This window comes from Lepidochelys olivacea, assembly GCF_965140295.1.
Source record: "Lepidochelys olivacea isolate rLepOli2 genome assembly, chromosome: 15".
NCBI lineage: Eukaryota > Metazoa > Chordata > Testudines > Cheloniidae > Lepidochelys > Lepidochelys olivacea.
Window position 1 is genome coordinate 10,950,131 of NC_140425.1, and position 16,306 is coordinate 10,966,436.

The window sequence follows — 16,306 nt, forward strand, 5'->3', positions numbered from 1 at the left end:
TTGTGCTATAAGGCACATTTTAGGAACTCCAGTTTGAGGTCCATTGCTGACTCAGTGACAGCTCCCTCCGGATACTGCTAATGCAGTATCAGGTGATATGTGGGGAGGTGGCTGCAGGAAACGCATGTAACCTCTCTCTGTCTGATTAACTAACAAAGGCATGCTGATGCTTTGGAAAACTTGTATGTCTCTGATGAGTAACTGTGCCTGGAATGTAACAGCTAAACGCAGAACTGCAGGCCTAGGGCAAGGGTTCTCCAACTTCTTCCGAGTGTGGGGTACATTGGGATGCAGTCACCTCCTCCACACCCATTCACCACCATATGGGCCACCTCTCTCCCTGCCCCATTCACCACCCAAAAGACCTCCCTCCCCCTCATTCACCAGCACACAGACTGCCCCTGGTCTTCCCTACTCCCCGCTCACCAGTGCTCCCCTTGCCACTGAACATTCCTTTCCCAGTGGCACCTGATAGCTCCAGTCACCCCAGACCCCAAGGGCAGCCCATTCCCTCTTCCGCTTTATCAAGCAGCAATCCCACTGGAGGCAGCTAAACTGGCTCCTCCTGCTTGTTTCCAACAACTTACCTGGGCTCCAGGATGCTCACACATAGCAGCGGCTGGTACAAAGAAAAGTCAGCCCCATAACACCACCACCTAGTTTTATATAGTGCTTTTCATCAGCATATCTCAAAGCACTTTACAATGGGAGGTAAGGATCCTTATCCCCATTTTACAAATGGTCACCATATGACCAGCCAGCTCCCTAAGCATCACCGACACATGTTCCCCATATCATCAATGGTCCATGGACCACAGACCAGGGACTGCTGCCATTGGAAATGCCCGGGGGAGGGGATGGGGGTGAAGGACTTCTCTGTTAATCAGGCTCCACTCCCCTCCTCCACCCACCCCAATGCCAATGGGCAGCATTACTGGCAGACTTGTGTAAGGTGCTGACCCACGGAAGAGCGAGAGCACCAGGCACAGGGAGAGGAGAATCAGTGGAAACACAGGGCAGGAGCCTTACTCTGCCGACTTCCAAAAGTGCCCGGGGTGCGAAAGGCGACGGTTCCGCTTTGGCAGTTTCTCCAGCATCTCCATGAGCTTGGTGAAGGTGGGTCTCTCCTCTTGTTCATACGCCCAGCAGAAGAGAAGGATGTCCTGCAGCACGCACAAGACAGACAATGAAACAACGGAGCTAGCCCTCTCCACACACTTTACTGGGACTGCACAAACCCAGATAGAGACAGGCCGAGACAAAGCCCTGGATCCTAGGCACCTGCGTGCTTTGGGGAATTTTGCATCTGCCCATCTCTACCATGGGCTGAAACAAACTCCTCACCATTCACAAGGTCCCTAACTTTGAGGGAGATCAGATCTTGACGTGAATCCTGTAGCTTGGGCCCCATATCCTTGCAAAGAAGGGTGGGAGGAACAGTGGAGTTCACTCCAAGGCGCACATGCCACCTCCCAGACCCCACAAAAGGCTGGGTAAATGCAAAAAGGGCGGAGCTGCTGTGTTCCCTCTCTGGAAGGGGAAGGGATACACCCTGCTTTGCTGCTGGAGCCCTGCAGCTCTCCCCTACCCGTAACACCTTCTTCCTTCCAGCCAATAAGAGCTGGATGGGGCCCACCAACAATAGGTCAAGTGGGTCAAAAGGTGGCTGGTGTGGAGTGACATGAGGCGCTCCTTCCCCTCTAGGGACTGCATGAGCCTCCACCACCCTGGCAGTCTCTTCTGGCTGAGACAGCAGGAAGGGAAGTTAGATCCTGGCACACAACACAACCGCATTTTCTTTGGCCCACGGGCCACCCCAGCAAAGGTGATTTTTGGAGACGCTAGAGCGGTTGGAGATGCTAGAGTGCGTCACAATGGGAGCACCTCCCCCCACCCACCTGAACACACTGCCACATCACATACCGATATCTCTTTGCCCATGCCGATCTGGCTGAGGTTGGGCTTCATCCCTCTTCCCACTTGCCATATTATTGCCTCTGCCGGTTGCGTCTTGAAAGGCCACTCCCGCGCATGCAGCTCATACCAGATAGTGCTGTTCGGAGACAGTAGCACTGGGCGTTAGAATGACCTAGACACCAAAGATGCAGCTGGGGTACCTCTGAACACTGTAGCCAGGCCGCATTCTCTCCCTGAACATCCGCACTGACAGAATATGCCCTGCCAGGGGCATTCCTTATTCAGTATCCAGGGTAGACATCTCAGAGAAGGCATGTTCTCACACCACCACTACCCTCTCCTATGTAGATAGCACCTTGTACCCAGGGATCTCAAAGCATTCCACAAAAGTGGGTATTCATGCCATTTCAGAGATGGGGAAACTGAGGCACAGAAGCTAGTGACTTGACCAAAGTCACATGACAAGTCGCTGGCAAACTCTGAATGAACCCCCAGCTCTTCTGACTGCTAGCCCCGTGTTCCAATACACTGCATCCCCTTTGCTGGGGATTCTCATCACAGTCTCATCTTGACCTGCAGGGATTTTGCATGTGACTGTAACTCTCATTACCAGTAAAAGGCACCTGTGCCATCCCCCCCCCCCACCCTTTTTAGCACATATTGGGCCAGACCTTCAACTAGTGTAAAACTGGTGTAGCTGCACTGATTTTGCTGGGGCTACATCCATTTACACCAGCTAAGAATCTGGCCCACTGAGAAGAGAATAGGCCTCTTTGATGGGAGGCACAAACAGACTGACTAGTGACCCTGGTACTTCAAGTGGGAGGCTCCTGCAGTGCTGCAATGGTGGTTGAACCTGCTGCATGGGGAGCAGCTTAATAGATAATGCAGGGGGTAAATCAGTCTTATAGCTTTTACACATTCATGCCACCTGCTCCAGCTGGATCTGGAAGCAAGCTCTGTAGCAACAGGAGGTTTTGCTTTTCTGTTTTTTCCCCAACAGGAATTCAGTGCTAGATCAACAGCCCCAGAGGCAGATAGGTGGTAGGTAGACTGCCCGTAACACAGGGACTGTCTGGACAGCGATGCAAGCTCCCCCACACACCCCCATCTGGGATCTTCATTCCTGACCCGGCGGGACCAGCCACCTCCTGGGGTGGAGAGGGTCGGTCAGATTCTCCAGCCATTTGCTACTTGGCCACTCCAGACAGACAGTGAGGCAAGGCCCCATGTACTCTGCAGTGAGCTGCATCTAACGTCTGCGCCGCCCTGGTGCAGCCCACTGGACATTCTGCACCAGCTGAGCTGGTCGACGTGGCCATGGATAGTCCAGGCCGCACATTGAATTTTGTACATAGTTGCATTTGCTGTGCACTGCCCTGGCATGAGGGGTTTCCAGTGTGCCACAGGGCGGTGTCTTGATGGAACTGAACTGTGTTGTCGGGGGGAAGGTGGAGAACCTGGCAGCTGAGCAGGGAGCCAGCGGGGTCTTTTGGCCCCTGGGAAGTGGTCTGGGATTGTGGAGGAGGCCCACACTGGTATCATCTGCTGAGGTGACCATCAGTTTACAGTGTTCACATTTAAAACAGCTCCCTACAGTTTCAGAGTCAACAAGCCACTGAGACGGGGTCCGCTGGGTCAGGAGAACCACACCTCATTGGCTGATGTCGGGCTCACATTTTATAAGGTTTTCTGCACAACTATCAGGTTTGCAACCCCACTTTATTAAATGAAAACTTCGGGCTCAGATCCTGATGTCTGGCACAGCTGAGCTAAGGACAAAGGTGTTTGAAGCCACTTGTGCGCCACCCCATCCCCATGTCTTCCATCCATAGTAGAGGGCAATGTTCTTCTCTGACTCCCCACCTCCACAGCTGTGGAGGGAGAGGAGTTCTGAGTCACCTCCCTCAGCTTTGCAAGAAACATCAATCTTCGGCTTCAAAAGCGCTCCGAGGCGGACAGCCCTGTCCAGGGGCATTGTTCTGCTTCACATTTATTATATTCACCACCAAGACATGACTTGAGGGGGAGAAAAAAAAAAAAAGATTGTCCATGACAGCAACAATCGCTGCACCATGCAAAATAGGTTCAAGGGGAGGAAGGGAATACAGCCTCGCACGCTTCAGCTTTCAGGTATTAATTGAAAACCAGAAATCCATCAAGTCAAAGGGGAAATGCACCTTGACAGGGTAATGAGAGATGTCCTGAAAAGCATCAGCCAGCGTGAAATGAAGATCTAAGTCTCCCTGGACATCAGCTCCCCTCCTCCCCATGACCCTGCTGAAATTTCCTTTCTTGCTCACAATAGAACTGGATTTGAAAGCTGGAGCTGGGGGCAGAGTTACAAAGTTGTGAGGTACTCAGAAGGCAGACAGTTAGCCTGGGCTCCTTGTTCCTGCCCCAGCAGCACAGCTGTCTCCTGATCCCTAGATGGAACTAGTGGGAAGGGAGGGCACGAAACATCAGCTTCTCTCCCCATAGCCAACTGCCTACACTTTTCACTGCTGCTCTAGGACCAGAGACAGCCTCCAACATCACTTCCAAGAGGAGATGCATTCAATAGCTAGCTCGTCCTTCACCCTGCTATCTGCTCCTTGCCCCCTTGACAACCAGGCTTATTATCTGGTGTCTGGACAACGGGACTTTTTGAAAAAATAAATGTTCATGCTTCTAAGTGGACTCTTGGGATTAATCGGAAGGTTTCCTGGGGAATTCTTATCTGTACTGTGTTAGTGTTGCTGGCCTTCGGGCCCTGAATGGATTTGTTTTGAAATAATGCGCTCGAGAAAGGAATATTTCACCAGGACCAGCGTAGCAGGCTTCACGCAGAGCTCTTTTGTAAGCAGGGTTCTCTTGTTTCTGCATCTACTGAACTTTCGCTTCATTTCTTCTTCTTCTTCCTCTTTTGTTGTTGTTGTTATTGCAAAACTGATTGAGAACCAAAGCCCAGCAGCACCAACCACAAATGCCAGGAGCTCTCTTCACATTCACTATGTTCAAGGCACTAATGTCTAAAGGGGGACCTGGGGATGAGGCAGGTCTAGCTGCAGATTTCCAGTGTGCCAGTCACCAACCTAGGCACCAGGCCTAAATTCCCTGCTGGCTTAAACCGGGGCAGCTCAGAGCCTTTGGCCCCAGGTACATCCACCATGGCTCCGTCCTTTCCTCACATACTGCACTAGTTACATTAGGGGAGTAAGTGGCTTCCTCTCTGAAGACAGCGGTGGTAGCTATCAGCAAAATGGAAGAGAGGTGACTAGCAAATCTGCTGATGTATTTACTCAGTCTGATTCTGAATCCTTCCATGCCTAGAAGTGCCATTCTCATCAATGAGAGTCATTTGAGCAGAGGGGAGGCAAGATCAGACCCCAAGTTTGGAACTCTTGATGGTTTACAGCTGAAAGGATCAATGGGCTGTGAATAATATAAATACAAACCATTCTAAAGTTGCCTTGAGTGAGAAGCCTGCATCTTTACAAAAGTGGGGGGTAGGCATTTTATAAAATATTTCTTGCTCCAGAACTATGCCAGTCTTGGGGTTCAGGGGGGGCAGGTCCAACTGGCAGTATCCAATAATTTAGGGACAATTTCATCCACAGGACTGGATACTGCACAATTAGAGGAAGTGGTGCTGTCTGCCAATGGTATTCATAAGTTGCCTGTCACTGTGGTATGTTAAGTGCAATGGCATCTAAGGCCTCAGTCTTTGGAAGCGTCCATTAATTTTGGATGCCTGTTTTCAGGTGCCAAATCTGACATGCCAGATCCTGGTTTTCAGAGGTGCTGAGCACTCGCTGCCCCTACCAAAGTCAACATGAGCTACCGGTGCTCCATGCTGCTGAAAAAATGAGCCCTGGTCATATCCAATTGGGCACCCAACATGAGAACCCCCCCCCCGAAAAAAATTAGTGTGCACGGAATGGGAACCGGAAACATTGCTGTAAGGTCTGGAGTATTTCTAATGTTCTCATACCTGAACGATTTCTTCCGTTAATCTGCTTGATAAACGTGTATTTTCTGCGATGAAGGGAAAATAAAAAGCTCTGTATGTATAAATGTATCCATATGTTCCCTTTCCTAGTCTCAGGCAACAGAGTCTAGATAGGGGGATAAGAGTGTCTTGAAAGGCTGAGTCTAACAGCACCATCTCACAGGCAGCTGTTCTCCTTCCAGCTAAGCTGAGAGTCGTTACTGATGGTCAGCGATTCAATGCAAAGCAGGTTTTAGATCCAAAGATTGCAGATGTCCATCTCCAGAACGCAAAGAACATGAGGCTTCCAGAGAGAATTTTCAGAAGGCCCACTCTGAAAACTCATTTTCCAGAGTTTATTTTTCAATTTTAGACCACATCCCTGCAGTCGCCACCGTTATTTTGATGGCTGCACCCAGCTTTAATTAATTTGTTTTTCTAAGCATGAGTTTCCCTGGCACAGATCCGTGCAGAGTTATTCCTTACCTGTCAGACCAGAAGGATAACATTAATTAGTGGAGCAGAGGGCATCTCTTAGCTTTGTGACACTTCACATTGCTACATTGATTGATTCCATTCCTTATTTTTCCTCCTCCTTAATGGAGGACTTCTGTGAAGCAAGGTCTTAATCACCTGGACATTCGGTGTTTCTCCATACAAATTTTTCTACGCCAGAATCTTTTCCTCGGGACTAGAGCCTAGATCCCACTGCAGACACACTGGGTCACAAAGCAGCCCCAGTAAGGTCAGCCAACAAGCAGGACCATCCCTGCTTAGAGGAACGAACAAGAGGCATTAAGGTAGCAGAGCAGTGCCTACACTACCCTGCTCCCTAAGGCTTAGTGGAAAGGGGCCATGCAGCCTTTCCCTGTACCCTGGCAATTCTCAGTGCCCCATGAGCTAGATCTCTTCAGGCCACCAGTAACTCTAGAAGAACCAGAATACCAGCCAAATCTGGGAGCAAAGCCACAGTGATGTCAGCTGTCATAGCACCACTGAAATCAATGACCCAAACTGACCATCTGCCCACTGGTGTTTACCAAAAGGAGAAAACTAGAGCTGTCCTGCAGTGTGCTGGGGAAAGAGACCAAAAGGGGGCAGAAAGGCAGTGCAGCCTTACCAAGTCTTACGACTATTTCCCTTTGCTGCCATTTTTGGTCTCATTTGGTCCCAAATTCCTTCAGGAAAAGAATTTGTGAGCCAGATCCTCAGCCGGTGTAAACTGGCAAATCTCCACTAAAATCAATTTACAGCAGCTGAGGATCTGGCCGCACAATTCCCAGCATCTGGGAGGATATTACGAACCATGAAGAACAAAAACACTGAAAACTTGTAAAAGAAACTGACGGCTACTTTAAACAGGCATAGAGCTCTCAGATAATAACTTTAAGTCTTAACCAAATGGCTTTTGCTTAGTTTGAGAAGATCCCTTAATTGCTTCTTTTTTTGTTGTTGTTTTTAACGCTGACATTACACCAAAAATGTACTGCTTTAATTATTGCATTTTTTAAATGGAAATAGCTTGTCAGATAACAGCTTCGCATAAACTAATCACCGTATGCTGCAGTCTTTAAGGTGCCCATCAATATGGCACAAAGGAAAATTAATCCACCGGACAAAACCTATCGTCCTATGTCTGCCTCAAGGAAGATTTTTATCAGGGAAATGGTTGGGCCACTTTCACAAAGGATATTTTCTATTAGATAAATAGTGTGAATAATTAACTGGTGTACGAGATGCTCTAACTGGAAACAACCATTTACTCTGTCTGTCTGTCATTTGGCATCCCCTCCCCCTACTGTCCGCAGTTTTAGAGCAAAATTCTAATAATGTTTAAATTGTTCTAGATTATCTAGCATGGAGATCAATGTCCGTAGAGAATTCAGAGTATCGAACTCTTCTAGGTTCTCCTACCCACCGCCTCACACACAATCAGCCGGGCTCTCTAAAATGTTTCCTCTATGTTCACGTTATGAAGTATTTATAGGGGAGAGATGGGTCTGAACCAGAAACCTGAGAGCTGAAGGTGGATCTAGTTTTCTGGAGTTGGCCCTGGTCACAAAGTGGAAGTCCTGAAGTCAAATGGGATCTTGCCCCAAGCTGCGGGATGCCATTTGGACTGTGGTTTCAATTCAGTCTGCTGGAGACAAGGCTCAGCTCTGGAGTTGGGCTCTGGCTGATGCAAGACTCCATCATTTAGAAGAAAGGGTTAAGCTGAGGTCCATCCCTAATTTAGTTTGGTCAGTGAGATTGCTCTAGCGCCCCCATCTCAGCATTTAGCATGCTGCAGAGTGCTGGCATGGAGACTGTCTCATCCCCCACGCAACACAGGGAATGGCGCTTAAAGTGGGGAAAGGCCACAAGGGGTCGCAGACCCGGCAAACAAATATTTAAATATTTTAAAAAATCAAGCTGGGTTGCTGATGGGTGCGCTTTAACCACTCTCTTACTAAATTTGCGGCTCCCAGATTATGATAGCCCCCACTTTTTTCAAACTAGTTTAAGCATTGGCATGAAGAAGAGGGAAAGAATCTTTCACGCTGACCAAGATCCCAGGCTGTGGGGCAGCCAGCCGGCAGAAGCTAGGTGATCCCAGGCTGTGGGGCAGCCAGCCAGCAGATGCTGCTATAGGCTACAGCAGTCACTTCCTTTATCTCCTCTGTGCCTTCTTCTACGTAGAGCTGATGGCCAATGGATCCATACAGTTAGTGGATGGAACCAGCCATCCTGGATTGGCCTGGTCCAGCCACTTCCCTGGCCTTTCCACAAACCCCTAACACATACGTACTGGGCTGCCATGAACTTGGCTCTATGGCACAAAGAATACTGCAGGCTTTGTTGCATTCCACAGCCTTTCTATAGGCAAGAAGGTCCCGTTCCACCCCCCCCCCCCGCGCGGCAAGGACTCCACACCACCCACACCCTCCTCCCCCTAGAACGCTCTGTTCGGCCTGTTCCACAAACCAACAATCCGCCTGGGAGACCAAGAGAGTTACCGAACTCCTGCTGCAATAAGACAGATCCCTTCGGTTCCGTTTCATTTCCCTCCCGTCGTTCCTGCCTGCTTTGCAGCAGCACCAGAATGCTGCAATACTGTGCTAGCCCATGGGCTCACCCCCAACCCCAAACTCCTCCCGACAGAGCCAGATATTAGCTTGGGCCCACAACAGGACTTACCCAAGTGCAAAAACGTCTGAGGGCTTGGAGAAGGGCAGCTTGTCCTCTTCCGTGTCAGGCGAGAGCTGGCGGATGATTTCCGGGGCCAGGTGGCACAGCCAGCCATTCTGGATCCGCAGCTTATTCTCCCTCCTGAGGCGACAAGAAGGCAACAGCGGGAGCATCACCGAGCTGCCATTTCAACCATACTTCCTACGAGGGTCACTGACCACGCGGTGACGAACTGGGATAGCAACCGGCTAAGGCTGCACGTCCTCACTGCCTCTAGTCAGTCCAGAGGCAAACCGGGTTTACCCCACTGGGTCAATAAAGTGGTTATTCTAGGGTAGGACCTGTGTTCTAACTCCTCTAAATAAATCACAAGGAGAAACAAAATGAGTGACCTCACTTTTGTCCCTAGTGCATGTTTGGCCATCTCACAAAACAACTATACAATGGGTCACAGGTAGACTGTTCCTGGAAGACCAGGACTCACACGGGGTGGTAGAAATGGAAGGATGTAGCTCAGTTGGGATTGAGATTACTCAGGAGCGTCATGTGAAGAAACCTTGCATAGCGCCTGCCCTACAGTCTCCCAGTGCTATGAGTCCCTTACATTAGCCTACGTCTCAGAAATCCACACCAGCAAAAGATAAAACTTCCTCCACTAATAAACTGTATTTGGAATTAGGGCCGCTGCAGTCAATCCACATAGGATCAGGTCCTAAAACAGAACAAAGCAGCTAGGGATAAACGAACAAAAGGCTAAATTCTGATCTGTTATGCTGGTGCAATTCTGGAGTCACTCCGCTGACTTCAGCAAAGGGCCTCAAATTTACACTGCTATAACAGAGAAGAAGTTGCCCGGCAAATGTCAGCCTGTGTGAAAGAAAAGACACCCTGGAATTTCAGGCTGTCGTTACGGCAATGCCTGATATATACATAATATATGGCCTTTTACTGGAGTGGGTGGGTGAGGTTCCGTGGCCTGCAATGTGCAGAAGGTCAGACTAGATGATCATGATGGTCCCTTCTGGCCTTTAAGTCTATGAGTCTATACAGGAAATATGTCAGAGACACATGAAAAAGCAATCCTAGCAAGTGGCTTTCTCACTGACCCAAAACATTTTGTACAGAACAATATAAGAAATGCAACCGAACCGCAAAAAAGACCTTTACATGCATCTGCTACAGAGCGACAAGACACCATATTAAAAAAGGGAAATCGTCAGGAAATCTAAATAGAGCAGAAAGGTCCAGATGGGCGAGTGAACTAGCAACTCAAGGAAAAAAAGTCACATTATATCTGTAAGTTGGGAGGAGGAGTTTTGAGGAGAGCTATTCCAGTGCTGTTAGCAATATAGGACTAACATGTTCATTACTGAGTAGGGGAGCTAGACAGACAATGGCCACTCATTGAATGGGACTTGCATGGCGAAATCTCTGAGTTGGCTTTGAAAATCTCACCCTATATTTTTATTACCAATAGCTTTGTGGACATATATATGTGTGAGGGTGCATGGATATGCACACAGTCATCCAGTACTGCAATGCCAAATTTAATTATAGGCCACTTTGCCCCTTGTTTTCACAAACATTATTCTTGAATAGATTTTTTTTAACTTAATACTGTGGTGCTCAGCCCTTCAGCTGCTTTTCACTGACCTGACGGCTTGAGCTTTGCCCATCCAGCAACTTGGGGAAATAATAAAATCAATCAATGAATCAATCAATAAATAATAATACTAATGCTTTGTGCTTGGGCAGTGCTGCTTGTTGGCAGCTCTCAGAGCACTGTATAAATAGCTGGGGGAACATCATTATCGCCATTCCACCAGGGTGAAAGACCAGCCTGGTTAGTGCACGCTGTGGCCGGCGCTGCCGAAGATGACCTGTAACACTGGTGCAATACAAATAATAAGTAAAGGTAATAACAGTAAAGTAACTTGCCCAAGGTTACCCAACGGGGCAGTGCTGGGAATAGAATGTGGGTCTCAAACGCCTGGCTGGTTGAACCACCCTGGGCCTAATCCATGACCACTGAGATCCACTGAGTCTCCAGTGTCTCCTCTCCAGCAATAGCCTTTATGTCACCGGCTGGCCTGAAAGGACACTTCGTAATCTGCGATGGCACCAGGAGCGAACCCTGACCTTGCCTGGTACTTAGAACATTAACATTCCTCACTCACGTCCCAGCAAGGGCATAGCCTTTTCCTTCCCTAGAGTCCTGCCTATGAAAACCAGATGCCACATTACATCGAGCAATAATCTGTAGGGATGCCATCGCTGACAGCATTTAAACAACTGTTAGGTAATGAAGTGAACTCAGGTCAGCACTAGTGAGCAGCGGGACCCGCACCATGTACCAATTGCCTGCTTTGTAACTGTGTCTCAGGGAAGTCAGGTGTGTGGCCTGGGAGCTCAGCAATACACCTTGAGTTACCTGGGTTGTGTAAAGTGACCTGGGGGGGGGGGAGTGGGGGGGAGTGTCATGAGCTCAGCTCCTTTGCCACTTTGCTGGCCGGTGTGGGGAGCATCGGGCGGGAGTTTGAATAGGTGAGACAAAAGCGAGATTTATCTTACTGCTCCAAGAGCCCCTTCTAATTGCAGAAGGGGAACTGGAGGCAGCCTCAGGGCTTTCTTCTAGGAGCAAGGATGCTGTAGTGTTGGCTGGTCGCTCAGATGAAAGGACCTCAGATGCTCCAGCTGGAGTGCCAGGATTGTGGGAGGAGTATCCAGCCTGGCATAAAGCTAGATTTCATCTCAGAGCAGAAAATAAAACGCAGAAATAGTAAAGCTGGACTGACATTTTCACCAGTAAATAGTGATTTTCCTCATTTCTTTCTAGCAGGATGCTAAAGGAAACATTTTCAAAGAAGCCTCCTAAACCATACTCAACTCATGCCTGTGGCCAATCTCCATCTGCCTCATGCACACCGTCCAGTCTAAAGGATCATTTGACCCCTAGAATTAACAATGAAAGCAGAAGTTTCCTGCTCCAGAAATTGATCTCCGCCTTCCAAGGCGATGACCTCTGTGCTTTCTAGCACCAAGGTGTCATACCATATACATGTTTTCGCTTGGATTACTGTTGACTGTAGGACTGATGGGTCAGGGAATCTGTCTTGCTCGGTGTTTAATAAAGAGACACCCCACAGAACTCCAGGTGCCTCCTAACTCACCCACACATCTGCCCTCCACTTTTCTGCATTACCCTCAGCCAGCCTGGCCAGCTCCTAACTCTTACATCTCTGCCTGCCCCCCAGTCAATCTGCATGAGCTAGATTTCCATCCCTGTGTCCCAAGGCTACACAAATCACACACGTCCTCCCCTGCAAGCACCCAGCCAGGGTCATTTGTAATTGGCTCCCCAAACACTAGCCCATACTCACTCTAATTCCACTTGTCACGTCCTGCTTCATTATAACTAGCTGCCCCAGTAAATGTATTTGCCAATCTCTTTGGTGACAGGACTGTTAACTCTGAGCGGCCTCCCTCGCCAGCACGTAGCACAGGAATTTCACTTAATTTTTAATCCTGCTCCCCACCTCATCTACCAGTCAGTTCCTTTATCTCCTCAAGGTCCTGGCTAATCAATACACATATTGATTCTTTAGCAAATGGATGATACAAGCATGCCAGGCAGGCTTCCTCCTCCTTTCACCTTCCAGGCTGGAGCCTTGCAGGTATTCCCCAGTCCACGGGCACTGCTCTCCACGCCACACTGAAGCTGCTCAACAAAGCGGTCTCCTCAGCCAAGCTATGTCCATAAGGGGACGGAGTCTCTCCCTCAGCATGACACCGGGCACAGCCAGACAAGAGCCCACATATAAGGCCCCTTCGGTTTTGGTTTTCACCGATTTTTTCCCCAAAAGTTCTTGGGTTATAAAAAAAAGCCATTATTCCTGTTTTACCGAATTTTCACCCTAATTTTGGAAGTGCCGACTCCCCGGACCCAGCTCCCTGTTTCTGGAAGGAGGTCTGGCGGCTCATGAACTGCCATCTCTCCTTCTGCAGTGGGGGGCCCGGGCCAGACTCCAGGGGGGTCCCTCTCACAGAGTTTCCACCAGACGGCTCAGCACACCTGCGCAGAGGAGGGGAACTGCTGGTCAGTGGCTGCTGCTTCACAGTCGGGGAGCAAGATGAGGGGGGAGCCAGGGCCCAGCAGCCGAGCCAGCCCAACCGCTGCAGTGACCAGCCCGCAGGGAGCGGGCGGCTTCCTCAGCTGCTACACTGAGACCATAACCAATTAGTACAGCAACCGCCACACCCCGCTGGGTGCCTCCCACCTACTGAAACCCATGAATACTGGGCAGCCCCTCCCACACCAAGAACCCTGTAAGTACCAGGCACCCCTCACCTCCCCACCCACTGCCCCCCATGAATCATAGAATATCAGGGTTGGAAGGGACCTCAGGAGGTCATCTAGTCCAACCCCCTGCTCAAAGCAGGACCAATCCCCAACTAAATCATCCCAGCCAGGGCTTTGTCAAGCCAGACCTTAAAAATATCTAAGGAAGGAGATTCCACCACCTCCCTAGGTAACGCATTCCAGTGTTTCACCACCCTCCTAGTGAAAAAGTTTTTCCTAATATCCAACCTAAACCTCCCCCACCGCAACTTGAGACCATTACTCCTTGTCCTGTCATCCGCTACCACTGAGAACAGTCTAGAACCATCCTCTTTGTAACCCCCTTTCAGGTAGTTGAAAGCAGCTATCAAATCCCCCCTCATTCTTCTCTTCCGCAGACTAAACAATCACAGTTCCCTCAGCCTCTCCTCATAAGTCATGTGTTCCAGTCCCCTAATCATTTTTGTTGCCCTCCGCTGGACTCCCCTCACCCACGGCACTCTTCACCCCACTGTCCCCCTGAACACCCCTCACCTGCCCACCCACCCACCTTTCCCTGCCCCTATTTCATCCCTAGGTTACAGTCAGCAGGGGAGAAGAGGCAGGCTCTGGGCCCTCTTCTCCCTGAACGTCACAGCCCAGGCCTGTTTCTGCAAAGGACCCAAACCAAACACCCTCCCAACAAACTTGGGGACAATTCAGATCCTGAAAGAAACTTTTCAGTTTGGGCTCAACTCTACTTTGTCTTTTTCCACCCAACCTCATCCTCTTCCTCGACTGGCCAGGCCACAAGGGAGGCACAGCTATAAACTCCCAAAGCAAACGTTCCCTCTTCCTACCTAAGAAGGTAACACAGTTTTGTGTGGCTGTGTATACAGAGCATGCAGACAAACCCACACGCCCTTGGGTAGGTTTGCTTTTCCCCTTTCCTATTTCTTCCCAGTCTTTATCTGCCTGCCTCCATTTGTGAGACATGATCAAACCCGGTCATTTGTTTTGAAAAATTCCCCTTCACCACAAAAATGTACCATTGTTACGAGGCAGCACGTGCGTGTTTATAGCACGTGGTCTGATTCGGAGCTCAATCCCACCACTGGACAACAGAAGAAACGCCGCTGAAATCAACAAGTTTACACTGCCGTGAGCAAGATCAGAAATCAGATGCAAACTCTCCACCCTGTCTTCCCCCAAACTGCTCCGAGGCAGGTAGTGAGAAAAACAATCAAGAGGTAGGTCAATTAGAAACACAACCCTCCCAGCCCACTGCGTGAAGGGACTTAACTAGGAGTTCACAACAGCACAAGCAGCTCCCAACGCTTATTAAGTCTCTGCCATCACTCTAGAAACCTGACAGCGCCTCTTCGCCTTGGCTGGGGGGAGTGCGCCTTGGCAACCAGTAATACCGGCAGGTCTCAGAGGCCTCCATGCTCCAGGAGTCAGAGGTGAGAGCGCTCTGGTACAGAGGGGAAGCTTTCAGCTCCCACCAGCAGGCTCTGAGATTCTTTGCTGGCCCTCATGTGCGGCTCTTAATTAGAAGTTGCTACTAAGCACCGAGGTCAATTAAAAGGCACAAAGATACCCCCCGCTACTGAAGTCTGTGCTCACAGCACTTCTCTAATGGTGGGTGAGGAGGAGAGAGACAAGCACAAGTAACAGTCAGTGCGTGCACCCACAGGGCTCTGAAAAGCAAAGCCTTGCAAATACAAATACAAATACAGTGTAGTGGTTTCCTAAACGGGTTCTGCAGCTCCCAGGTTTGAACCATTCCTTTGGTTTTAACCCATGTTGTCCCCATCTCTGCTCGTCAGTCCAGAAACTCCAAACAAAGCTCAGTTGAATCCAGGAGATTCCCATAGTTTTGACACAAAACCATGGATCAGCGGAGGTCTGCCTGAAAGTACCAGTGGGCTCAAGCCATCCAGTTCAGCGATATTCTGGGGTGCCAGGGTTTCACTTTAGCCCATTATTAGGATGGGATTCAGCTGGGAAGTTCTGTTACAGATCCACCTCCAAACTTCCCTGATATCCAGGTGCGTTTGAGTCTGGGGTTTCAGGGCTTACGAGCCTTCCAATGAACTGGGCTGGGCTCGGAGATTGTACTGAAAGCCGAAACTGGGCAAATTTGATGCAGTTTGGGGCTTCCTGATATAAGTTGTTCGTGGCTTTGCAAATAACCTGGCCCCCTAGACTAAAATGAACACGTGTTATTGACTTAAAGCCTTGTAAAATCTAGTGATTTAAACACAAGTTTTATTTATTTCACATTAAAAGTGAGAGCAGGAGAGCTCTCCACATTTTGCAAAATCCACTCCCCGCATTCCTAATCACAGAAGAGGTCTACTGAGTGCAACCACATATTTAAAGAAAAATAAAACAAATAAAACTCTCTCTTGAGCCAAGTCTTAAGGTAAGTCTCTCCAGGGCAGATTTTAATGATCACATAAAGCCTATTCCTCAGACAGGCAAATGCACTTTTGCACATACCTAGATTGCAAATGCATTATGCCGCATGCTCCTGCCAACTCAGGGTGAGTTTTCACTGAACAAAGGTGCGTTCTTTCCTCAAGGTAGCTAAAAGGTGGTAACTAATGGGGTAAAATCCTTGTGAAGACCCGGCAGTTTGTTGTTTTCACACATTTTAGCACATGTAGGTAAACCTGAGGCTCCCCCAACAGCCCTTACTCCTCATCCTGCTGTAACACATATGAAAACTACAAATTGCCTCGTCTTCACTAGGATTTTACCTTGCGTCAGTTACCAAGAGGTGAGAAAGAACACACCTTTTTTTCCCCTCGTGAAGACAAAACCTCAATGATTTTCACGTGCACTTTATGCATGGTCTCTACCAGTGCACCAGGTGACGTTACTGTTGTCTTGTCCTGCAATCATCAGATCAGGCCATGAAGTTTGAG

General features: G+C 49.1%; 1 protein-coding gene across 1 annotated transcript in view; it reads right to left on the minus strand.

The window, feature by feature from the left end:
• Positions 1–1,025: 1,025 nt before the first annotated feature.
• KSR2 (kinase suppressor of ras 2) overlaps positions 1,026–16,306 on the minus strand; it is a gene marked incomplete at both ends in the record, with an annotated part of 270,212 nt that continues 254,931 nt past the window's right edge. The window contains 3 exons of the mRNA XM_084649295.1: positions 1,026–1,163; positions 1,924–2,053; positions 9,065–9,196. Of these exons, the coding sequence (XP_084505421.1) occupies positions 1,026–1,163; positions 1,924–2,053; positions 9,065–9,196 (400 nt within the window). The remainder of the gene's footprint in view (positions 1,164–1,923; positions 2,054–9,064; positions 9,197–16,306) is intronic.